At 51.3% G+C, this 27,106-nt stretch overlaps 1 protein-coding gene across 1 annotated transcript in view; it reads left to right on the top strand.

Annotated features, from left to right (window-relative positions):
- Positions 1-25,314, top strand: part of LOC140427438 (hepatitis A virus cellular receptor 1 homolog) — a 124,175-nt gene extending 98,861 nt beyond the window's left edge. Inside the window, exon 5 of the mRNA XM_072512965.1 lies at positions 23,629-25,314. Coding sequence (XP_072369066.1) covers positions 23,629-23,637 — 9 coding nt within the window. The 3' untranslated portion in view covers positions 23,638-25,314. The remainder of the gene's footprint in view (positions 1-23,628) is intronic.
- The last annotated feature ends 1,792 nt before the right edge of the window (positions 25,315-27,106 follow it).

The raw sequence follows: 27,106 nt of genomic DNA on the forward strand, positions 1-27,106 counted from the left end.
CTCCCGAGTTTTATTAACTATTACTGGGCAGCCAACATATCGATGGTCAGGAAGTGGGTAGTAGGGGTGGGGTCGGTTTGGGAGCGAGTAGAGGCGGCATTTTATAAGGGCACGAGCTTGGAGGCTTTGCTAACGGCCCCCCTGCCATTCTCGCCGGCTCGGTACTCCACAAGCCCAGTGGTGGTGGCAGCCCTGAGGGTATGGGGGCAATGGAGACAGCACATGGGATTGGAGGGGGCGCCAGTGTGGTCACTGATTTGTGTCAATCACCATTTTGCTCCGGGGGGGCTGGATGGGGGCCTTTGGAGGTGGCAGCGGGCAGGGATTGAGAGATTTGAAGATCTCTTCATTGCGGAGGGTTTCGCGAGCCTGGAGGCATTGGAGGAGGAGTTTGAGTTGCCGGCTGGGAACGGATTTCGGTACCTGCAGGTACAGGACTTTGTTCGGAGGTAGGTTCCAAGCTTTCCTCGCCTCCCCCCCGAGGGGACTACAGGATAATGTGTTGTCAAAAGCGGGAGTTGGGGAGGGGAGTGTCTCAGAGATATACAAGGAATTGATGGAGTGGGAAGGAGTCCCAATCGGGGAGGTGAAGAGGGAGTGGGAGGAAGAGTTGGGAGGGGAGTTAGAAGTCGGAATATGGGAAAAGGCCTTGTGGAGAGTTAATATATCCTCGGCTTGTGCCAGGCTTAGTCTAATCCAGTTCAAGGTGATTCATAGGGCTCATATGACTGTGGCCCGGAAGAGTAGGTTTTTTAAGGAGGTGGAGGACAGGTGAGGACGCTGTGGGGGAAGCCCGGCGAATCATGGCCTGGATTCTCCGATACCGCGCTAGGTCGGAGAATCGTCAGGGGGGGCGCGCAAACCCTGCCACACCACTACGACGCCGGGACTCCGATTCTCCGACCCGGGAAAAACCTTGCCAACGGGGAGCGCCGCGCGGGTCACAGATGGCCAGAATTGGCGTGACGTGCTGGTCCCTGGGCCTGCTGCGAATCTCTGGGCCGGATGGGCCGAATTCCCGCCGACGTGGCCGCAGCTCACGACAGCGTAAATCAAAAATCCGTTTGAACAGTGGCAGGGAGCCAGGGAGGGGTTCAGGGGGTGGGGTTTGCGTGGCTAGGTGCCAGATGCCAACAGTGGCGACCATGTAGCCCATGGCACCTGGTTGCAGAGGGGTGATATGCGCAATGATGATATGTCGTCTACCCCCACCCCCTGCAGACCTTTATGTTTGGCCATCACCCAGCGAAGTTGGCTGCCGTGGTGGGGGCCGCTGCCCTGCATGTAGCCCTATAGGAGCTGGAGCAGAGGAGTGCCAGAGAGGGGGCGGAGGCTGCTGCAGAGGAGCATGCTGCAGAGGGGCAGGTGTCAGCTGCCCAGGCTCGAGGGCCGCACGCCTGACAGGACGTGGAGGAGGAGGAGGAAGAGGCGGTGCCACAGCGACAGAGGCGCCAGATGAGGTCCCATGTGTACTGCCGCCATATGTCCTTCCAGGACGCCTTGGACAGGTCATGTAGGAGGAGACTCCGGATGAGCCAGGAAACCGTCGCCCATATCTGCCACCTGATGGCACACCTGGCATCGTGTGGGATTGGGGGTGGACATCCTCTCCCAGTGGCCGTCAAGGTGACGGTCGCCCTGAACTTCTACATGATGGGGTCGTTCCATCGCCGAGTGGGGACCTGTCCGGCATCTCCCCGGCATCGGTGCACAGGTGCATCCGTGCAGTGACCGACGCCCTGTACGACATCGCGGAGTGTTACATTCAGTTCCCTGTGGACTACGCCCACCAGGATGCCAGGGCAACGGGCCTTGCCGCGGTTGCCAGGATTCCCAAGGTCCAGGGTGCGATCGATGGATGGGGTGCACGTTGCCATACGCCCACCATCAGATAACAGGGCCGTGTTCATGAACAGGAAGGTGGCCTACTCCATGAATGTACAGGTGGTCTCTGACCACCGGATGAAGATCCTGCAGGTCTGCGCCTGTTACCCGGGCAGTGTACATGACTTGTTCATATTGGCACAATCTGTCATCTCCACCATGTTCGAGGGACGCCACCCCCCGGCTGAGGGGCTGGATGCTGGGTGACAGGGGTTACCCGTAGTGGGTGTGGCTGAGGACGCCTGTATGGAGGCCACAGACTGACGCGGAGACACTCTACAACGGTGCCCAGGCAGCGACCAGGGATGCGGTTGAGAGATGCTTTGGGCTGCTGAAGATGCACTTCAGGTGCCTGGACCGCTCTGGAGGGGCCCTCCAGTACCCGTCGGAGCGGGTCGGCCACATCGTTGAGTTCTGCTGCGTCCTGCACAATATAGCCCAGCAGAGGGGGAGGGGGAGGATCACGACGAAGGGCACGCCTCCCCAGCTGAGGAGGGTGTGGAGGGGGGGAGGCAATGTACGGGACATACGGGCTGGACAGTGACGGGAGGCTGCCCACGATACCGGCTGGGCCAGTGAGTACAGGAGGAGTTGATAGTTGCACGGTTCACAGACTAGTGGGGGGGATTCCCTGAGCATGGACACGGACGGCACAGTACGGCATCACCCCACCCCCTTCACCCCCACCACCCTCACCCTCACCCCGCCCACCATCAACCACCCGCATGCACACCACCCCTCCATTGCACATCCGGCACAATGGACAGGGCTCACACGGTTGCCAGTGGAAACGGGTCTATTACATGGCGTGGAGGGTGATGACAACCCGCTCTGCGATGAGCTCCGGGCTCTACATCGTTAGACAATGTCTGACTCATGGCTATAGTACCACCCTCCACCTGGGTCGTCCCTGCGAATTGGACACTGCAGAACACAGACCTGTCGGCTGGCTGGGGGCAGGGTGGCGAGGATGACCCAGGGAGGTGGGGAGCGCACGCCACACTCACCTGAGCTCAACGTCTTATCACCCCTCGCCCACACTGGCGCACCCTTCCCACCCCACCCCCGCACGCATCGGAGAGAGCATAAAGGCAGCTTCCGCAGGTGTAAAAGTGATTTTTATGACAAAACATTCATACACGTGCCCTAGCCCCTATAACTAGTCTGTGCCCTGCACCCGTGTCCACTTACTCAGTGTCTAATCTTCTGGCCTTACGGGCCTTATGATTACGTATAGGTTCTTCCCCAGACGGTACAGCAGAACTGGAGGCAGACTCCTGTGACACCTGCTCTGTGACTAGGGTCCCCTTTGGCGGCCGTTTCCTGGGGCGGCCCTGCCTGGATGGGCCAGGCTGCGCCTTGGGCGACCGGGATGGCGTGCTGCCATCTGTTCTGCCCTTTGCCCACCAGATGCTCCTGGGATGGAAGGGGGGGGGTGGGAGAGTCCGAGTCGTCGCGGTGTTCCGGGACCTCCCCTGCCAGGGGACCCGCAATGGGCCCCAGCACCTCCTCCTCCCTCGGGGTGCCCAATGGCCCCCGGGGCTCTCCATGGGACGGGGGTGCAAGAGGATCCAGCAGCCGAGGCATCCCTGGCACCTGGCGTCGACAGTCCTGGAGGCCCGCCCTGGTATCGACAAGGGTCTGCAGGTTTGCAGCCATGGAGCTCAGGGAGTGGACCATTCCTGTCTGTGTCTGGGCGACGCCGGCCAGCACCTGGGCAATGGCGCCGATGCCCCGAGCGATGGCCTGCTGAGACTGGGCCACGGCTTGCTGAGACTGGGCCACGGCTTGCAGAGACTGGGCCATGGCCTGCTGAGACTGGGCCATGGCCTGCTGTGACTGGGCCATGGCCTGCTGAGACTGGGCCACGGCTTGCAGAGACTGGGCCACGGCTTGCTGAGACTGGGCCACGGCCTGCTGTGACTGGGCCATGGCCTGCTGAGACTGGGCCATGGCCTGCTGAGACTGGACCATGGCCTGCTGAGACTGGGCCATTGCCTGCTGAGACTGGACCATGGCCTGCTGAGACTGGGCCATTGCCTGCTGAGACTGGGCCACGGCTTGCTGAGACTGGGCCATGGCCTGCTGAGACTGGGTCACGGCCTGCTGTGACTGGGCCATGGCCTGCTGAGACTGGGACATGGCCTGCTGAGACTGGGCCACGGCCTGCTGAGACTGGACCATGGCCTGCTGAGACTGGGCCATGGCCTGCTGAGACTGGGCCACGGCTTGCTGAGACTGGGCCACGGCTTGCTGAGACTGGGCCACGGCTTGCTGAGACTGGGCCACGGCGTTGAGTGTCTCTGCGATCTGCAGTTGGCTCTTGCTCATGGCTGCCTGTGAGAAGGCAGCCATGTCATGGGCCACAGCCCCCCTCTGCACAGAAAGCCCCAGGCCTTGCATACTGCTACCCATGTCCAACACCGTCGCCCCATTGCCTCCACCGCGGACACCACCCGTGCTGTTTCGGCCTGGGTGGCATGCATGACCGGCACCACTCCCTGCTCCTGCACACGGATGGACTCCTCGACCTGCGTCCGCAGGTGCTGCAAGCCGGCTGTCAGCTCCTCCACTTGTCCCAGAGTCCCTGACTGCATTGGTCTATGGGTGGGTGTCGGAACTCCAGGAACCCGGGACCCGTCTGGGTAGCAGCTAGATGCTGGGGCCGGGCTGCCTTCCGACCGTCCGGCCCCTCGGCTGCTCCTACCTCCACCTGCTGTACCGGGACGGATATGTTGTGCGCACCAGTGAGTGCACCAGAAGCCTCGTCACTAAAGTGACCTACTGAGGTGAGAGTCTCTGCGATGGTGGGGGGTGTAGGAGATAGCAGTGGCGTCACTTGGAGATCCTCATCAGATACGAAGTCCGGCATTCCCTGGGGTGGTGTGTCCTGTCCATCCGTCCCCTATGTTTGGGTGTCCTGTGTGTCCGTCTCCTGTATTTGGGTGTCCTGTGTGTCGGTGTCATCGGTGTAGGTCCCCTGTGTCGTGGTGTCCCGCCCATCTGTCCCCTGCGTCTCCGTCCCCTGTGTTGTGACTCGACTGCGACCGGGGGCGGGGGGTGCTGTTGGTGTGGCTGCCCTCTCCGTCGCTGGACGAGTCCTTACGGCGTGGCCGCACTGGCACAGGATGGGGGCAGCATACGCCTGATGGCCCGGGTTGGTCCCTAACTTGTGGTCGGCCTGGGGGTGGTCGGCATCCACTGGGACAGGTGGATCGGCCTCTGGTCCTGCAATACACAATACAGCATGCATGGCTAGACACGCAGACGGGGCTGAGGGGGTGGTGGGAGGAGGGGGGGAATGGGAGATGGGAGGAGGTGGGGGAAGGGGGGATGGGTGGGGGCGAAAGGGGATGGGAGAAGGGGGGTTGGGAGGGGGGAGGGGATGTAGCCACCTGAGTTAGCCACTTCCCGACTTAAAATGGAGAACCGCAAAGGCTGAAGGGAAATTCAGCCAACACAGGCAAAGACTAGCAAATACAGAAATCATGTATATTGGAACCTGCAAAACAACCAGACAGCACTGAAATCAGCAGCCACCTGCATAGTAATGCAGCAGCCATCTGCATAGTAATGAGCGATTCCAAGGCACAATCACAAAAGTTAAGGTAAACAAGGCCAAGCCAGACCCCTCGGCGCCAGCAGGAGCCAAGACAAAGGAAGGCCAACGGACACTTAGGGACCGCCTAGCGATCAGGGAGCCGCTCCAGCGTTGGAGAAATCGATCCAAGTGATCGGAACGCAGTCCAATCACTTGGAACCAGGTACGGGGTCCGCCCCTTTATAGAAGGACTATAAAGTAAAGCCCCCAAGTTCAAATCGTCCTTCTTTGGCAGGGTCACTCAGCAACTTGAATCAACCCTTGACAGTGACCTGCCTCGCTGCCATCAACCAAGTAAGTCTCAAGTCAACGCTCGCTACGAGATAGGCGCTCCTAGCTACCAGTCCATACCAGCTTTTGAATCCTGCAGACTCAGGACCTGAACAAAAGGCCATTTGTTCCCCTGACCTGGTGGGCCAGTCCGAAGCTAAGTATAGGCCTTTTAATGATAGGAATAGCCTAGAAAGTAGAGTTTATGCATGAGTAGCGATTTACTGTGTATATTAAATGTGTTTTGATTTGAATCTTACTAATTGGTGTGTTGAGTCATTGATCATTACTTGAACTTGAACCTCGTGGCAGTATCATAAAGATACCTGGCAACTCTAGAGCAAAGGTTAAACAAACAGAGCAAATTACGAATTAAGAGCCAACCAAAGGTTAGCAACAGGGAATGGAGGGGGTGTGGGGGAAGGGGGGATGGGAGAGGGTGAGGGAAGAGGGAGGGGAGGAGCTGGGGGACGGGGTGGGGGAGGAGGTGGGGGCCAGGCAGGGGGGCGGTCTCACTTGGTGGTGCGCCCCCGATCTCGGCATCAGCAACCTCCCGGTCCTCGGGTCTGCCTGCGAGGTCCAGGGCCCACTGTTCATGCACGGTGAGGGGGCGCAATTCAGGTGGACCCCCTCCGGTCCTGGCATGATCCCGGTTGTTATGGGTGCACTTGTCCTGGGGGGGTGCACAAAAAGACCTACAGTGTTAGGCGGACATATTCTTGCAGCCCAGCGGTTGGGTGTATGTTGGCATAGATTCACAGGCCATCCTGCCAATGCAGCTTGCAAAGGTGGGTGTAGCCATGTGGGTCTCAGCTAGGGTTGTACCGCCCCCCCTATGCAGAGGGGGGTGGCGGTGCCACATGTGCAGGGGGTTGGTGCCATGGGCACAGTGGGGGGTACTCACCCTGGCTGCCCTGACTAGGTCATTGACCTTCTTGTGGCACTGGCTGCCTGTTCTGGATGTTATGCCCACGGCGTTGGCAGCTTCTCCCACCTCCCTCCACAGACGCCGGGCGGTGTTGGCTGCGAACCTGCGGCTGTGTCCGGGGTACAGGGCCATCCTCCTTTGCTCTACAGCATCCAGGAGCATCTCCATGTCACGGTCCTGGAACCTCGGCCATGCGCGGCAGGCGGTCCTCTTCCTGCGTTGGCCTGTGTCTGTGCTTGTCATCTATTTAACAGTGACATGGTGCGGCGTCAATTACGCATCTGTGACGCCGTTTCGGGCTACGTGTCGCGCTTCCGATGACACCCGTGCTGGACCTTTCCGTGGTGCAGAAAATGCGCACTTTTGCTTGGCTCGACGTCGGAGTCGCTCGCGCCGGTTTTGACGCCGGGGTCAGAACTTGGCCGCGATATCGGAGAATCCTGGCCCATGTACATATGTTCTAGGTGTGTCTGAAGCTAAGGGGATTCAGGCAGGGATTTGCGGACGTCATGTCAGAGGTCCTGGAAAGGAGGGTGACTCCGAGTCCGGAAATGGCAATATTTGGGGTATCGGAAGATCCGCGGGCCCAGGGTGGGAGGGAGGCCGATGTCCAGGCCTTCTCCTCCCTGGTGGCCCGGAGACGGATTTTGCTGTGATGGAGGGACTCGGAGCCTCAAAAGTCAGGCGTATGGGTTAGCGACATGGCAGGGTTTCTCAGTCTGGAAAATTCAAGTTCGCCTTGAGAGGTTCAACCCAAAGGTTCGCCCGGAGGTGGCAGCCGTTCATCGACTTCTTTAAGGAAAATTGAACGTCAGCAGTAAGTGGGGGGAGAGGGAAAGGGGGGGCGGGGGAGGAAAATGGGAGGCATCGTAGTGTAAGACAAGGACAGTGAACTTAATATACGGGTAGTCAGGAGATAGGGCAGGGGGGAGGGTATTAGGGTATGTTATTTTAATGTTGTTGCGTGTGTCAGCCTGCTCGGCTGTTCAAAAAATGTTAAATTGTTAAACTGTGAAAATTAAAAATACTTCAATAAAATATTTTCTAAAAAAAACAATATTCCTTCCAACGTAAGGTCAAATGTGGGAATGTTCACTGATGATTGCACAATGTTCAGCACCATTTGTAACTCCTCAGACCCAGAATCAGTCCACATGCAAATGCTGCAAGATCGGGACCATATCCAGGCTTAGGCTGACAAGTGGCAAGCAACATTCGTGCCACAAAGGGGCCGGGCAATGACCATCTCCAATAAAAATAATCAAACCTTCGCCTTTGACATTCAATGGCATTACCAACATTGAATCCCCCACGATCAACATCCTTGGAGTTACCATTGACCAGAAGCTGAACTGGACTAGCCATATAAATGCTGTGGCTACAAACGCAGGTAAGAGGCTAGGAATCCTGCAGCGAGTAACTCATCTCCTGACTCCCCAAAGCCTGTCCACCACCTACAAGGCGGTGATAGAATACTCCACACCTGTCTGGATGAGTGCTGCTCCAACAACACTCAGGAAGCTCAACATCATCCAGGACAAAGTAGCCCACTTGATTGGCACCCCAACCACATACATTCGCCCCCTCCACCACCAGTGCACAGTAGCAGCAGCGTGTACTATCCGCAAGATGCACTTGTTGTATCTGCCCAATTCAGATACTTTGACCAGTTTATTTACTCAAAGAGTTTACCCAGATGTCTTTCATAGCGAAGAAAACAAAGAACAACACAAGAATAAATCAAACTAACTTTATTTAACAACAACAATATTGATTGAAGATTCCCAAAGGTTCGTTATACTAGCCGTAAAGATGGCTTCGGTTGAGCCATGGGTCCGATTCTCTGAGGCTTTCAGGTCCATCGATGCGAAGGTGGGTCTGGTCAGATGTCTCGATTGCCTCTGCATGGGCTCTTCACTGCTGGTGTACCTTGGGCACCTATTTTTATCCAGCTTCCCTCCCCGCCTTTCCAGAAACTACTCTGGCTTCCTGCCAATGAGGTCTTGGGAGGGGGTTCCAACACCCAGTGGAATTCTTGATGTCCTCTTGACAGGACACCGGAGCCCGCCCCCAGAGTCTGGCTCGACCTGGGCTACTGACTATAGACTGGTGCATATCAATAGGGTGCGATGATTTCCTGATGGATGATTGACAAGGCAGGTCCAGACATGTTCTGGCAGTTTGTCTGTCGGCTCTGTATTTGTCTTTGAATTCCCAACAGCTTGCCTGAGGTTTGACTGCAGTTTGATTTATAGTGCCCAATTCTTTAATTTAAAATATCCAATTTAATTGGGCTAAAAACTAGGCCCTTTCAGGTTACCGCACACTGCAGGAACTCACCATGCGTCCTTTGACAGCATCCTCAAACCCACAACCTCTACCACGTAGAAGGACAAGGGCAGCAGACACATGGGGACCCCACCACCTAGAAGTTCCCCTCCAAGTCGCTCACCATCCTGAATTGGAAATACATCGCCGTTCCTTCACTGTCGCAGGGTCAAAATCCTGTAACTCCCTCCCTAATAGCACAGTTCATGTACTTACACCACATAGACTGTGGCGGTTTAAGAAGGCAGCTCACCAGCACCTTCTCAAGGGCAATTAGGGATGGGCAACAAATGCTAGCCTAACCAGCAATGCCCACATCTCGCATTGAATGAATGATAAAAAAAATGCACACTTCATAGCTTCCCCTGCAACTTATTAAGTGCTGTTGATTTGGTATAAAATAAAAAAATAATTGAAAGAGATATAGATTTATTTATAAATGTTAAGTCTGCATTGATGAGTATTCTGATCTGTATTATGAAATGGCTGTGGTAAACACTGCAACATGAAAGCATTGTAAAGGTTGTGGTTTCTAACGTGTGCATATTATTCATCTTATCACCGTGTTGTAGAAATTTATACTGCTGCTAATTGCATTTGGTTTTCGAAGTGAATATGAGTAACATATCTCTTCTTTGAGGTCTGCGTGCAAAAGGTCAAGTTACTTCATATGGTCAAAGATCAAGTTAATTATATGACTGTCAGGCTTCAATTTTTATTTTACTTGCATTTTACTATGATTTTAATGTAAGTATATCTTTGAATTCTCAGTACTTGTTAACACTTTCTTCACCTTTGTCCATCATCTTTTGATATAGTGCTACTAACATTTAAAAAATCTTTTCTTCATGGCTCCTTCATCTTATTCTTCAGCCAAATTTCATTTCACGACTGAATTATACATAATTGCCATCAGTGGCTCTGTGTGTTTTAGCTGGCACAGGGCAGGGAGCATAACGTAGCTCCTTGTTGATTGTTTCTTCATTCTGGCATGTAGTACTTGTTTGATGAAGATTAAGCAACCTCAAATTGGAGCCTCACAAATCTCTGTTAAGCTCAGTTTTAGCAACCTATCAAATTTTAGCAATGATCAAAGTTTAAAAAAAAATTGGTGTAACCAATTATTTTTTTCCAATTAAGGGGCAATTCTGTGTGGCCAAGCCACCTACCTTGCACATCTTTTTGGGTTGTGGGAGTAAGACCCACGCAGACACAGGGAAAATGTGCAAACTCCACACAAGTAGGGACCCGGGGCTGTGATCAAAGCAGGTCCTCAGCACCGTGAGGTAGCGGTACTAACCACAGTGCCACCTTGCTGCCCCAGCGATGATCAAAGTTGATCAAAGTTCAAGATATCTTTCTCAGATTATCTGCATATTGGTCTATTTCTCGTTACCTTTGGTTGGATAGTACGTTATCCTTGACTCCAGTGTTACTCCTGACTTTAAGTCTGTGGTTAATGCTAATTATGTTGAGGGTGGTGAACGTTTCCTGTGACATTGTCAACACTGTTACAATAGAGTGCTGGAGGCAGTGTAGCTCGATCCCTGATTATGGTGAAGTCACTGGATCTCTTTGTCAACTTCTCCACCAGGATGTCGAATAGTGCTGGCAAGAGTCTTCAACAGACTCAAACAAGCACTCAGAGTCCCAGTGGCATTGCAATACAGCACCCGTACTTAACAGCAAACCACCTCCCAGCATGGACTTGGTGCAGTCTGCATCCAGAATGGCAGACTAATAGCCTTTGCTTTAAGGGCTCACACTGACACAGAGACTTGTTATGCACAAATTGAAAAGGAATGTTTGCTTTAGTCGTCGCCTGTCAGAAGTTTCATGACTTCATATATGGTTGACCTGCAACTGTTGGAACAGATCATTACCCACATTTAAAGAAGCCTCTTCACACTGTGTCTGCACAGCTGCAAAACATGAAGCAAAGCAATGTTGCAATTTCAAAGTCATCTATAAACATGGCAAGGCACTGTACTTGGCACATGCCCTCTCCAGAGCCTTCTTACCCTCCACAGGCCAGGCACATCACGAGGAGGATATGGAAATTATGATAATAAAGGTGCTATCCTCTCGTCGAATTCAGGAACTCAAACAGGCCGTACAGGCAAATATCACATGCAGTAAATTGAATAACGTCATTAATGGGGCTGACCAGAATCCTCAAGGGAGCTTCTCCACGAGCTCCGCACATTCCTCACCATCAGCTATGTACTGTCTGTATTGGATGGACTTATCCTATGTGGCCAACTATTCATCATCCCTACTGCTCTCCCGTGGAGAACCGAGTGAAGATCCTAGCGGAGTGGAGTAATGACACAATCTCTCCCTCAGTGTCAGCAAAACTAAAGAGCTGGCCATTGACTTCAGGAAGCAAAGTATTGTACACACCCCTGTCTGCATCAATGGTGCCGAGGTGGAGATGGTTGACAGCATCAAATTCCTAGGTGTGCACATCACCAGAAATCTGCCCCACTCCACCCATGTCGACACTCCTACCAAGAAAGCACAACAGCGCCTATACTTTCTCTGGAAACTAAGGAAATTCGGCATGTCCACATTGACTCTTAACAACTTCTAGAGGTGCACGATAGAAAGCATCCTATCTGGCTGCACCACAGACTGGTATGGCAACTGCTTGTCACAACACCGTAAGAAACTACAGAGAGCCGTGAACACCGCCCAGTCCATCACAAGAACCCGCCTCCCATCTATTGACTTTGTCTACACCTCCCGCTGCCTGGGGAAAGCGGGCAGCATAATCAAAAACCCCTCCCACCCAGCTTACTCATTCTTCCAACTTCTTCCATCGGGCAGGAGATACAAAAGTCTGAGAAGACGCACAAACAGATTTAAAAACAGCTTCTTCCCCGCTGTTAGCAGACTCCTAAACAATGCTATTATGGATTGATTTGATCGCTTCACACATCTTCTCTACAGAGTAGTACTACACCCCTGTATGCTTCACCCAATGCCTGTGTCTATGTATTTACATTGTGTATTTTATGTTTGCCCTATGTATTTTCTTTTCATGTTCGGAATGATCTGTCTGAACTGCATGCGGAACAATAGTTTTGACTGTACCTTGGTACACGTGACAATAAACAAATCCAATCCGGGGTACTACACACAACAACTACGCCAAGTACCCAAAAGAGAAAATGCTGGAAAAGCTCAGCAGGTCTGGCAGCATTTGTAAGGAGAGAAAAGAGCTAAAGTTTTGAGTCCAGATGACCCTTTGTCAAAGCTAAAAGACGTAGAAAGTGGGAGACATTTATACTGAAGGGTGAGGTGACTGAAAGATGAGTGATAGCCACAGAAACCAAGGGAAGAGTGTGCTAATGGCAGTCCCCAGAGAGAAAAAAGGTGTGAAAGGTCAAACAGCAGAAAAACTAAGATCAGAGGGTGAACTGTGACACATGTAGATGTGGGGGGAGGAGGGACAAGGGTGGGAGAGAGGTAAAATGCGAAAAAGGGGGGGAAGGGAAGCAAAGGGGAGAAAAGGTAAGAAAGGGGCTTAAGTAGGGGGAAACAGTGGGAGAAAAAATATAAAGAAAGTTAAGAAAGACATAAAACATAAAAGACAGTTAAAATGAAATGGAATGAAAACAAAGGGGCCGAGGTAGGATACCCTGGGTTGGAAGCAACCAGATACAGGGCTTAAGAATCACTGTGCTGGCCCTTCATGTTCCCAGACATGGAAAGGGAAATCTCCAGATGTGCACCATGCAACACTCTCAAGCCACATCAAGGAAAGGAGCCCTTGCATTTATATGAGTTCCAGGACTACCCATGTGTGGTTGTATGCATTAGGGGTCATGTGGGACTGTGAAGCCGTGATGCCATTGGCTGACAGATCCCGGGTCCTGGTTGGCTGTTGATCTCTAGCTCCGCCCTGAAGGCGGAGTATAAGAACCAGGAGTTCTCCCCGCAGCTCCAGTCTGTTGCTGAACTGCGGGGAACAAGTCACGCTTAATAAAGCCTCACCGACTTCATCTCTATTCGTCTCTCGTAAGTCATTGTGCGCTACAATTTATTAAGGGTGCTTAAAGGACTATGGAGCTCAGGATCGTCCCGGAATGCCTGAGGATCAGCCCCCACGCAGTGAACTCAGCAGCAATTTTTAAACACGGGCAGACTTGTTTCGAAGGCTACCTCCGAACGGCCCCCGGCCGGATCACAGAAGACCAGAAACTGCAGGTCCTGCATTCGAGGGTAAGCCCGGAAATTTTCCCTCTCATAGAAGACGCAGAGGATTTCCAGACGGCGTTCGCAGCACTAAAGAGCGTCTACGTTCGCCCAGTGAACCAGGTCTACGCACGCTACCAACTCGCAACGAGAAGGCAAAGTCCCGGAGAATCGCTAGACAAATTCTACGCCGCGCTGCTAATTTTGGGACGGGCCTGCAGCTGCCCGCCGGTAAACACGGCTGAACACACGGACATGTTAATTCGCGATGCGTTTGTGGCAGGTATGAACTCTCCCCTAATCCGCCAAAGACTGTTGGAAAAAGAGTCGCTAGGACTCTCAGAGGCACGGGCCCTTGCAGCTTCCCTAGATGTGGCTGCGCAAAATGCCCGCGCGTACGGCCCCGACTGCGCGGCAGCCCCTTGGGCTCCGTGGACCCCCGTCGTGACAAACCCCCCCCCCCTCACAGGCTTGCGCGGTTCAGACGCCAGGTCATCCCGGGGGGGCTCGCTGCTATTTCTGCGGCCAGGCGAAACACCCCCGGCAGCGCTGCCCGGCCCGCGCAGCGACTTGCAAGAGCTGCGGCAAAAAGGGCCATTTCGCGGCTGTGTGCCGGTCCTGGGGGTCGCCGCTGTCCCTGGAGAAGAAAGAGTCCAGCGCATCCCAAACGCTCCCTAACCCCCCCAGCGCCCCATGTGCGACCCGCAGGCGCCGCCATTTTGGGTCCCGGCCACCACGAGAGGAGGATGGGCGCCGCCACCTTGTGAACCCCAGCCATGTGCGATGCATGGGGGCGGCCATTTTGTCCACTCCCGCCGCCATCTTGGGACCCCCCAGCCATGTGCGATGCATGGGGACGGCCATTTTGTTCACCCCCGCCGCTATCTCGGACGACGACAATGGACCCCAGCATCGACGGCTCCACGGGGTTCGAAGAAGACGCTGAGATACTGCGACCACGTCTGGCCTCGGTGACGCTGGACCAAGCACGGCCCCGGATGCTCCAGACGACGACAACAACGGTGCTGATCAACGGACACGAGACACCATGCCTGATCGACTCCGGGAGCACAGAAAGCTTCATCCACCCCGACACGGTAAGACGCTGTTTTTTGACCATCCGTCCCAGTACGCAGAAGATTTCCCTAGCTGCAGGATCCCACTCCGTACAGATCAAAGGGTTCTGCATAGTGACCCTAACGGTGCAAGGGAGGGAGTTTAAAAACTACAGGCTCTACGTCCTTCCCCAACTCTGCGCGCCCACATTACTGGGATTAGACTTCCAGTGCAACCTGTAGAGCCTAACATTCCAATTCGGCGGCCCAATACCCCCACTCACTATCTGCGGCCTCGCAACCCTCAAAGTTGAACCCCCATCCTTGTTTGCAAACCTCACCCCGGATTGCAAACCCGTCGCCACTAGGAGCAGACGGTACAGTGCCCAGGACCGGACATTTATTCGGTCCGACGTCCAGCGGTTGCTGAAGGAAGTCATAATCCAGGCCAGCAATAGTCCCTGAAGAGCACAGGTGGTAGTAGTAAAGACAGGGGAGAAGCAAAGGATGGTCATAGACTATAGCCAGACCATCAACAGGTACACACAGCTAGATGCGTACCCTCTCCCCCCAATATCCGACATGGTCAATCGGATTGCCCAATATAAGGTCTTCTCCACCGTGGACCTCAAGTCCGCCTACCACCAGCTTCCCATCTGCCCAAGTGACCGCAAGTACACAGCCTTCGAGGCAGATGGCCGACTATACCACTTCCTAAGGGTCCCATTTGGCGTCACAAACGGGGTCTCGGTCTTCCAACGGGAGATGGACCGAATGGTTGATCAACACGGGTTGCAGGCCACGTTCCCGTATCTCGACAACGTAACCATCTGCGGCCACGATCAGCAGGACCACGACGCCAACCTCCAAAAATTCCTCCAGACCACAAACGCCTTGAACCTCACATACAACGAGGACAAGTGCGTGTTTAGCACAAACCGGCTAGCCATCTTGGGATATGTAGTGCGCAATGGGATAATAGGCCCCGACCCCGAACGCATACGCCCCCTCATGGAATTTCCCCTCCCCCACTGCTCCAAAGCCCTGAAACGCTGCCTGGGGTTCTTTTCATATTACACCCAGTGGGTCCCCCAGTACGCAGACAAGGCCCGCCCCCTAATACAGACCACTACCTTCCCCCTGTCGACAGAGGCTCGCCAGGCCTTCAGCCGCATCAAAGCGGATATCGCAAAGGCCACGATGCGCGCCATCGACGAGTCCCTCCCCTTCCAAGTCGAGAGCGACGCCTCCGACGTAGCTCTGCCGGCCACCCTTAACCAAGCGGGCAGACCCGTGGCTTTTTTCTCCCGAACCCTCCACGCCTCAGAAATCCGCCACTCCTCAGTGGAAAAGGAAGCCCAAGCCATAGTGGAAGCTGTGCAACATTGGAGGCATTACCTGACCGGCAGGAGATTCACTCTCCTCACTGACCAACGGTCGGTAGCTTTCATGTTCGATAATGCACAGCGGGGCAAAATTAAAAATGACAAGATCTTAAGGTGGAGGATCGAGCTCTCCACCTTCAACTACGAGATCTTGTACCGTCCCGGAAAGGTGAACGAGCCGTCCGATGCCCTATCCCGTGGCACATGTGCCAACGCACAAATAAACCGTCTCCAAACCCTCCACGAGGACCTCTGCCACCCGGGGGTCACTCGGTTCTACCATTTTATAAAGTCCCACAACCTCCCCTACTCCGTGGAGGAGGTCCGTACAGTCACCAGGAACTGCCACATCTGCGCAGAGTGCAAACCGCACTTTTTCAGGCCGGATAGAGCGCACCTGATCAAGGCTTCCCGTCCCTTTGAACGCCTCAGTCTGGATTTCAAAGGGCCCCTCCCCTCCACCGACCGCAATACATACTTCCTGAACGTGGTGGACGAGTACTCTCGTTTCCCTTTCGCCATCCCCTGCCCCGACATGACAGCGGCCACAGTTATTAAAGCCCTTAGCACCATATTCACACTGTTCGGTTGCCCCGCATATATCCATAGCGACAGGGGGTCCTCCTTCATGAGTGATGAGCTGCGCCAGTTCCTGCTCAGCAAGGGTATAGCCTCGAGCAGGACGACCAGCTACAACCCCCGGGGGAACGGGCAAGTAGAGAGGGAGAACGGCACGGTCTGGAAGACCGTCCTACTGGCCCTACGGTCCAGGGATCTCCCAGTTTCACGGTGGCAGGAGGTCCTCCCGGACGCTCTCCACTCCATCCGATTGCTGCTGTGTACCACCACTAATCAAACGCCTCATGAGCGCCTCCTTGTCTTCCCCAGTAAGTCCTCCTCTGGAACATCGCTGCCGACCTGGCTGGTGGCCCCAGGACCCATCTTGCTCCGGAAACATGTGCGGGCGCACAAGTCAGACCCGTTGGTCGAGAGGGTTCACCTCCTCCACGCGAACCCGCAGTACGCCTTCGTGGCGTACCCCGACGGCCGACAGGACACGGTCTCCCTGCGAGACCTGGCGCCCGCCGGTAACACGCACACCCCCCCGACACCGATCACCCCCTCCCTGCCACCGGCGCACCCCGCGACCGCCCCCTTCCCGGGAGGATCGGTCCTCCTCCCATGCCCGACCAGGAGTGAAGCAGAAGCAGACACCGTAAAGCTCCCGGAGACGACAACGCTGGAACAAGCACCGGCACCACCACCGGGGCTGAGGCGATCGACAAGGAAGACCAGACCGCCCGCTCGACTCGTGGCATCGGTGTAACACACGAATGTTGTGGACTTTAACGAGAATGTTCTTTTTTTCTTCTTACGAATATTGTAAATAGTTCACAAACCCTGTACATAGCCCAGTGTAGGGCAAAGTGTAGGGCACTGTAATGACATGCAAAAGTTTTTCCTCCCAGGACCAGCCTTGTAAACCCCTACCACCATGCGAAGCACCACCCCGCCGGGTTCATTTTTAACAAGGGGTGAATGTGGTAGTATGCATTAGGGGTCATGTGGGACTGTGAAGCCGTGATGCCATTGGCTGACAGATCCCGGGTCCTGGTTGGCTGTTGATCTCTAGCTCCGCCCTGAAGGCGGAGTATAAGAACCAGGAGTTCTCCCCTCAGCTCCAGTCTGTTGCTGAACTGCAGGGAACAAGTCACTCTTAATAAAGCCTCATCGACTTCATCTCTATTCGTCTCTCGTAAGTCATTGTGCGCTACACCATGGTCACTCGCAGCAGATGACATCTTCAAGTGGAATAGTAAACAACATTTAGTCTTAGATGATTTGTATTCTGGGTTGTTTGAACTTGACTACCTGCCCAACATGATGAGTACCACAGTCATCATTAAGCTGAAGAAACACTTTACCATACACGGTATCCCACAGAGACTAATGACAGACAATGCTCACCAATTCATCTCTGCTGAATTTCGTAACTTTATATGCACATGGGACTTTGAGCATATCATGAGCAGCTCCCTATATCCACAGTCAAATAGTTAGGCAGAAAGGGTAGTACTCTCAGTCAAACATCTTCGATAGAAATGTGCATGGGATCGCACGCACAGACTACCATACTGCAATCCTTAGCCTGCAAAATATATCACGAAAGGTCCTGTCCTCCTTAGCACGATCACCTTTTTACAGGTGTACTAGGACCACGATTCCCACTGCCAGAGTTCTGACAAAGCCCAAATTGAAACCGGTGTGAATGATGCCCACCTGCAACATAAATTGCTAAGTGCACTTTGATCAAGATGCTCACAGACTCGGCCCACTAACACAGAACAAACAGTCAGGATTAAGATTACATGTGACCATGACCATATAATGAAATGCAGTAACAGTGTATATAAGAACATAAGAACTAGGAGCAGGAGTAGGCCATCTGGCCCCTCGAGCCTGCTCCACAATTCAATGAGATCATGGCTGATCTTTTGTGGACTCAGCTGCACTTTCCTGCCCGAACTCCATAACCCTTAATCCCTTTATTCTTCAAAAAACTATCTATCTTTATCTTAAAAACATTTAATGAAGGAGCCTCAACTGCTTCACTGGGCAAGGAATTCCATAGATTCACAATCCTTTACGTGAAGAAGTTCCTCCTAAACTCAGTCCTAAATCTACTTCCCCTTATTTTGAGGCTATGCCGCCTAGTTCTGCTTTCACCCGCCAGTGGAAATAACCTGCCCGCACCTATCCTATCTATTCCCTTCATAATTTTATATGTTTCTATAAGATCCCCCGCATCCTTCTAAATTCCACGAGTACAGTCCCAGTATACTCAAACTCTCCTCGTAATCCAACCCCCTCAACTCTGGGATTAACCTAGTGAATCTCCTCTGTACACCCACCAGCGCCAGTACGTCCTTTCTCAGGTAAGGGGACCAAAACTGAACACAATACTCCAGGTGTGGCCTCACAAACACCTTATACAATTGCAGCATAACCTCCCAAGTCTGAAACTCCATCCCTCTAGCAATGAAGGACAAAACTCCATTTGCCTTCTTAATCACCTGTTGCACCAGTAAACTAACTTTTTGCGACTCATGCACTAATACACCCAGGTCCCTCTGCACAGCAGCATGTTTTAATATTTTATCATTTAAATAATAATCCCTTTTGCTGTTATTCCTACCAAAATGGATAACCTCACATTTGTCAAAATTGTATTCCATCTGCCAGACCCTAGCCCATTCACTTAACCTATCCAAATCCCTCTGCAGACTTCCAGTATCCTCTGCACTTTTTGCTTTACCACTCATCTTAGTGTCGCCTGTAAACTTGGACACATTGCACTTGGTCCCCAACTCCAAATCATCTATGTAAATTGTGAACAATTGTGGGCCCAACACTGATACCTGAGGGACACCACTAGCTACTGATTGCCAACCAGAGAAACACCCATTAATCCCCACTCTGCTTTCTATTAATTAACTAATCCTCTATCCATGATACTACTTTACCCTTAATGCCATGCATCTTTATCTTATGCAGCAACCTTTTGTGTGGCACCTTGTCAAAAGGCTTTCTGGAAATCCATATATACCACCTCCATTGGCTCCCCGTTATCTACCGCACTGGTAATGTCCTCAAAAAATTCCACTAAATTAGTTAGGCACGACCTCCCCTTTATGAACCCATGCTGCGTCTGCCCAATGGGACAATTTCCATCCAGATGCCTCGCTATTTCTTCCTTGATGATAGATTCCAGCATCTTCCCTACTACCGATGTTAAGCTAACTGGCCAATAATTACCCACTTTCTGCCTACCTCCTTTTTTAAACAGTTTTGTCATGTTTGCTAATTTCCAATCTGCTGGGCCCACCCCAGAGTCTAGTGAATTTTGGTAAATTATCACTAGTGCATTTGCAATTTCCCAAGCCATCTCTTTTAGCACTCTGGGATGCATTCAATCAGGGCCAGGAGACTTGTCTACCTTTAGCCCCTTTAGCTTGTCCATCACTACCTCCTTAGTGATAACATTCACCTCAGGGTCCTCACCTGTCGTAGCCTCATTTTCATCATGTTATTTGTGTCTTCCACTGTGAAGACCGCCCCAAAAAACCTGTTCAGTTCCTCAGCCATTTCCTCATCTCCCATTATTAAATCTCCTTTCTTATCCTCGAAAGGACCAATATTTACCTTAGCCACTCATTTTTGTTTTATATATTTGTAGAAACTTTTACTATCTGTTTTTATATTCTGAGCAAGTTTAATCTCATAATCTATCTTACTCTTCTTTCTAGCTTTTTTAGTAGTTTTCTGTTGCCCCCTAAAGATTTCCCAGACCTCTAGTCTCCCACTAATCTTTGCTACTTTGTATGCTTTTTCCTTCAATTTGATACTCTCCCTTATTTCCTCAGATATCCACGGTCGATTTTCCCTCTTTCTACCGTTCTTTTGTTTTTGTTGGTATAAACCTTTGCTGAGCACTGTGAAAAATTGTTTGGAATGTTCTGCACTGTTCCTCAACTGTTTCACCATAAAGTCTTTGCTCCCAGTCTACCTTAGCTAGTTCTTCTCTCATACCATTGTAATCTTCTTTGTTTAAGCACAAAACACTAGTGTTTGATTTTACCTTCTCACCCTCCATCTGTATTTTAAATTCCACCATATTGTGATCGCTCCTTCCGAGAGGATCCCTAACTATGAGGTCATTAATCAATCCTGGCTCATTACACAGGACCAGATCTATTTTTTTTCACAAACAATTTTACTGAGGTATTTTAGGCACATAGAAAAAGTGCCATTGTACAGTATAAAAAAAAAGAAGTCAAGGCAAAAATTAAACATAGTGCAACCACGGCTCTGTTCACGCAAGGACCTGCCTCAATATCCCCCTACTCTACTCTACTCTACCCCAGCCCCCCCCTCCCTCCCTCCCGCCCCCCTGCTGACGCTTACTCCTCTGCGAAGAAGTCAATAAATGGCTGCCACCTTCGGGCGAACCCTAATAGCGAACCTTTCAAGGCGAACTTGACTTTCTCTGGTCCAAGAAAGCTCGCCATGTCCGAGAGCCACACCTCAGCCCTCGGGGGCTTTGAGTCGCTCCATGCTAACAGTATTCGTTGCTGAGCTACCAGGGAAGCAAAGGCCAGAATGTCGGCCTCGCTCTCTTCCTGGACTCCCGGGTCCTCCGAAACCCCAAAGATTGCCAACTCAGGGCTCATTACCACCCCAGTTTTCAATATCCGGGACATGACATCTGCGAATCCCTGCCAATACCCCCTGAGTTTAGGGCCCGACCAGAACATGTGTGCATGGTTAGCCGGCCCTCCAGCGCATCTAGCATACTTGTTCTCCAGCCGGAGGAATCTGCTCATCCGGGCCACCGTCATGTGGGCCTGCACGACCTTAAACTGATCAGGCTGAGTCTGGCGCATGTTGCGGTCGTGTTTACTCTGCTCAGGGCTTCTGCCCAGATATCGTCCTCCATCTCCCCCCCCCCCCCCCCCCCCCCCCCCCCCCCCCCCCCGAGCTCCTCTTCCCACTTAAGCTTCAGGTCCTCGGTCTGCGTATGCTCAGCTCCCATTAGATCCTTGTAGACGTCTGAGATTCTACCCTCTCCCCCCTTGAATCTACCCTGTCCTGCCTCCCCTTTCTATGCCTCCCCCCCCCCCCAATCAGATGCCTACTTATGTGTTGTAAATCATTTTGCCAATTGTACAGAGCTGCTGCTATTGAGTTGGTGCATAATACCTTACCAGTTATTTTATTTTAAAGTAAGGCTGGAGAGCAACCTCTCCACCCTGTGCCCTGGTGTGGCGGGGGGACCTGTTGGAATTCTTGACTCTTGAGAAGGTTAAGTTTGAACTGAGGGGAAGGATGGAGGGGTTCTACAATTCATGGGCATTATTCATCATGCTCTTTCAAGAACTGGTTAACATCGAACACTGGTTGGGGGTGGGGGGTTGGGAGGGTTGGGGGAGGGGGGCTGTGTGTGTTGATGGCGACTATGGGTGATCCCTAATTCCTTTTTGTCATTTGTTTGTGTGAACATGCGGGCTAATGTTTGGGGTTTGGTGGGAGGATGTGATCGTTGTTATTGATATGGGGATTGACATATTTGTTACTGATTATTGTTTATTATTGGTGGGTGTAAATTTGGGAGAAAATGTAAAAAAGGAGGAGAATAAAAAATATTTTTTTTAAAAAGAGAATGATTTCACTTGGGCATAGCAGCATGAGCAGGAGAGGCTCCATAAACAAAGCTCTTCCAATCATGCCCGTGCTGACATTTTTTGAACCAACAAGGAACAGTAAAATATCTACTGACACATCAAAAGATGGTATAGGTGCAGTATTGCTGCAACAAGAAGGTGGAAACAACTGGAAACCAGTGGCATATGCTTCACGGTCAATGACGAAGTCTGTGTGCAGATATGCACAGATTGATAAAGAATGCCAAAGACTGGTAGTTGGTTTGGAAAATTCCATATATATATATGGCCTACCCACATTAGCATTGAGATGGATCATCAACCACTGGTTGCAATCATTAAAAAGAATCTCAACGAAATGTCTCCACGAATACAGTGTCCCATGATGAACCTTCAAAGATACGACTTTGAGTTGATATGCATACCTGGCTAACATATAATGGTTGCAGTTGCGTTATCCAGAGCTCCAACAGCACACAATGTCAACTCTACTGGAGAAGGTGTGCAGGTTCACATAGACATGATCACTGATGCACTGACAGTATCAGAAGCAAACGCAAAACAAATTGTCAAAGAGACAGCAAAAGATCAGGTGTTGCAGATGGTAATACAAAACCTTAACAATGGTTGGCCTAAAGGTTCATGCACAAAATATCATGAAATCAGATCTGAGCTAAGTAAATGAGCTTCTATTAAGGCAACAAAGAATTGTGATTCCGCAGTCAATTCATGAGGGGCACCTTGGGATTGAGAAGTACAAATGGAGAGCCAGAGATACTGGGCGTGATTCTCCGTTTCTGAGACTAAGTGTTAAAGCCAACGCAGAATTCGTGGACTTTCACGACAGAAAAACTGACGCCACACCTGGACCGATTCCACTACTATTAAGGAACTAGCACCGGTACCCCGATTCCAATGAGAAATGGTGCAGGATTCACCAGGTCCGTGACTGATACTCGGGAGGCTGACAAGCTGCAGCCATAAAAACACATTACACTCCCCACACACAGTCATCCCAGCCAACAATATGGGACTGACTGGTTGTGCTGGAGTGGTCCATACAGATGATGGGTTGGCTGGGGCCAGAGGGCACCCAGGGGGGTGCCCTGGGGGGACAACTATACGACCCGTGGCACTAAGTTCAAAGTTAGCTGTTCTATGAATCATAGAATTTACAATGCAGAAAGAGGCTATTCGGCCCATCAAGTCTGCACTGGCCCTTGGAAAGAGCACCCTACTTAAGCCCACGCCTCCACCCAATCACCCAGTCACCCCACCTAACCCTTTGGACAATAAGAGGCAATTTAGCATGGCCAATCCACCTAACCTGCACATCTTTGGACTGTGGGAGGAAACCGGAGCACCCGAAGGAAACCCACGCAGACACGGGGATAAAGTGCAAACTCCACACAGACAGTCACCCGAGGCTGGAATTGAAGCTGTGCTAACCATTATGCCACCAGTTGTGTGATAATGCATACGAAATTGACGTTTGCAAGACATGGCATACCTAAAACTGTGGTGAGTGATAATGGTCCATGTTTTAATTGCAAAGAATGGTAAGAGTTTGCAATGCAATATGATTTTAAACACATTACTTTGAGTCCATTATACCCACAATTGAACGGTAAAGCAGAGAAGAGATTTTAAATAATAAAGCAGCTATTAAAAAAGGCTATGGTCAGCAAAACTGATCGGTATCTAGCTCTACTGACTTATACAACTTAACCTTTAAACTGTGGTTTGTCACCTGCAGAGTTACTGATGAATCGCAAGCTACGTACCACATTGCATTCCACACAAAGACAAGGCAGAACAAATGTCTGGTATCTCAGAAGCACAAACAGAAGGAATAAAATGACAGAACAACCAGGAGTCTTAAACCTTTGTTACCAAGCAATGTTGCAAGGATTGAGGATCCTGATGGATTATCTAGAAAAGCTACTGTACTACAAGAGGCAGGTCCAAGATCATACACGGTAATGACAGAACAAGGACAGATCTTGAGAAACAATCGTCCAGCACTATTGAAAACAAAAGAACCTGCTCGACGTTGGTGTTAATGAAGACTTCTATCAACCTGAGCCGACACAAACATTGGAAGAGTCAGTCTTGAATATACAGAACGATGTTCAAAACAGTGACACAGCCTTATCAGATACACCGACCGGTGTTCAAAGTAATAACATAGGTTCACCAAGCATACGAAGGTTGAGAATATCGAAAAGGAAGATAAAGAACCCAGAGCGGCTGAATCTGTGATTGGACAATAACATTTGTGAATTGTGTAAATTACGTTGTTACTCATATCATGTGTATTGCTAAACATAAATGATGCGTAGTATGTTTAAAAATATCAAGGAAAGGAGATGTAATGATATGTAGTAACAGTGCACATAAGAGTGTATATAACAGTGAATATAACATGTGTATATGGCCTCCGACCACTGGGTGTCAGAAAAGAGAGATATGACACTGGAACTGGACAAAGTTACAGGAGCTGTTAGTAGCATGGTTAGAAGCTCCACAGTTTGGTTAGCAATAGTTTAGTCCACCCACAGTTTATTCAACACTAAATAACTAGTCTTGAACGAGATGTTCTGTCATACACTGATTTGTTATCATAGTACACGAACATAACAGACCAGTTGTCGGTGGTACACAGTAATGTCTCTCTGCTGAACTGTTACATTCTGGCCTCAGATAGTGCCCACTATGTATACAATCGGCGTCACATTCTGAAAGTAGCAGAACCAACACCAACAGATGACACAACACTTTATTCATGTGGCCTATGACACCCAGCCCCCTGCACCAGTGGACATGCAGACTCCTACAGAGGCCAATCCTGCACCTGACGAACACAGATGAAATGTCTCATGTTATTAACATTGAGAACACTGGCCACAGAAAGACGACAACAACATCAATTGGTGGGGCATCATGGTGGTTAGCACTGCTGCCTCACACCTCCACGGACCCAGGTTCAATTCTGGCTTGTGTCACTGTCTGTGCGGAGTTTGCATTTCCTCCCCGTGTCTGCGTGGGCTTCCTCCGGGTGCGCTGGTTTCCTCCCACAGTCCAAAGATGTGCAGGTTAGGTGGATTGGCCATGCTAAACGGCCCCTTAGTGTCTAAAAGATTAGGTGGGTTACGGGATAGTGTGGAGGCGTGGGCTTAAGTAGGGTGCTCGTTCTAAGGGCCGGTGCTGACTCGATAGGCTGAGTGGTGCCTTCTGCACTGTAAATTCTATGGCTCTATGAATCACACGCTCAGGGTACCTGAGCAGGCCGATTACAAGATTTCACTAATTTATTACCGCTTAGCCTGGAACTGACTTTCGAATTTCAGTATCTCTTTTCAATAGAAAAGGGGGGGGGTAAAGGATTCTTGATGGGCTATGCAACTTAATCCGTGCCTCAATATATAGTTATGCATTGTCAGTTTGTTTCATTTGTGTCACACAATAGTCTCTACATAGTTTCCTCTTGCGCACACTGTTAGATCTCATGCCATCAGGTGTCCCACCTAATCGGGGAAGATGTAGACTGAGTGGTCATGTGGAAATGTGGCGACACAGCTACAAAAGAAGTCACATGGCAGGAGCTTGGGAGCTGTCCCCGGGAGCGCAGGCAGAGCACAAGTGCAGCTGTTGAGTTCAATTGGAAGTCCTTGTTTTCGATAATTTAGGGAACCCACAACCTTCTACGACTCGGATTTGAAGCATTGGCCTGTAACTTCCTCAGAGTGGTCATCTCCAGCAGATTGTCACTCATGGCAGACTGACCGTCGTTTAAATTCCCAAGCTCCTGCCTGCCTCACCCAACCTTCCTCACTCAGGCTGGGTGAGGCAGGAGCAGCGAAGCGCGCCCCTGGCTACATTGGCGAGGAATAACTGGGGCGCAAAAAATACAGGAATGCATCCTTTTTACAGCACTAGCTACTTTAAATAAAGTGCTTAAAGTGGCAATTAAAAAAAAATATTTTGAGTACCCAATTATTTTTTTACCAATTGAGGGGCAATTTAGCGTGGCCAATACACCTAGCCTGCACATCTTTGGGTTGTGGGGGAGAAACCCACGCAGACACGGGGGAGAATGTGCAAACTCCACACAGACAGTGACCCAGAGCCGGGATCGAACCTGGGATCTCGCCACCGTGCTGCCCTTTAAAGCGGCAATTTAAAGGTGGATTGGAAGTAAATGGGAGATGAGGGAATGGGGTGGGGCTTGGACTGGAGGGAGAGGGGCAGGGAAAGGGGTGGGTTGGGTTGGAGTGTGGGGAGAGGTGGGGTTGGAATGGAGTGGGGAGGGGTCGGCCTTTGGGGGGGGGGGGGGGCGTTTGGACCAGAGGGGCAGGTTGGCGGGTGGTGTTCAGTCTAAGGGGGTCGGAGGGTCAGACCAGAGGGATGGAATGGACTTATGGACCGGTAAGGAGGGGTTTGGACCAGGGGTGGGTGGGTAGGACTGGCGGGACAGTCAGACTGGAACGTGGGTGGTGGATCTGATAAGGTGTGGGGTGTATGGACAGGGATCTGGTGGTCATGCCAGAGGTGGGGGCCTGACCTGGATAAAGGGTTCAGGCCAGGGTGTGGGGTCAGAATGGGGGTTGGGGGTTGGGGGAGGGGAGGGTGTCAGGGAGGTCGGATCCGACCGGAGTAGGGTTCTGACCAGGAATGATGTGGGGGAAGGCTTGGGTCATGTCATTTTGGACCAGGATAGGGCATTTGATGGAGTGGTGGTTCTAGACTTGGGATCATTTATATTCTCCTGTGAAAAGAGGGTGTTAATTTAAGGTCTAATCTGAAAGATGGCCAGCTCCAATACTGCAGCACTCTCTTGGAGTATCAGATTGGATTATGTATTCAAATTCCTGGAATGGGGTTTAAATCTAATCTGAGTCAGAAATAAGCCTCTCACTAAAGAACCACCCTGACACTATAATTAGATTTAAACTAGGATTCCAATGGTGATGACTAGATGCAGGTTAACAGCACTCCTGCTGGCATAGTGGATTTGTCACAGAATTTGTCATGGGTGGCACGGTGGCACAGTGGTTAGCACTATTGCCTCACAGCACCAGGGACCGGGTTCAATTCCAACCTTGGGTGACTGTGCGGAGCTTGCACTTTCTCCCCGTGTCTGCGTGGGTTTCCTCAAGATGCTCCAGTTTCCTCCCACAGTCCAAAGATGTGCAGGTTAGGTGGATTGCGAAATTACCCCTTAGTGTCTGTGG

The sequence above is a fragment of the Scyliorhinus torazame genome, chromosome 7 (genome assembly GCF_047496885.1).
Source record: "Scyliorhinus torazame isolate Kashiwa2021f chromosome 7, sScyTor2.1, whole genome shotgun sequence".
In the NCBI taxonomy this organism is placed as follows: Eukaryota; Metazoa; Chordata; class Chondrichthyes; order Carcharhiniformes; family Scyliorhinidae; genus Scyliorhinus; species Scyliorhinus torazame.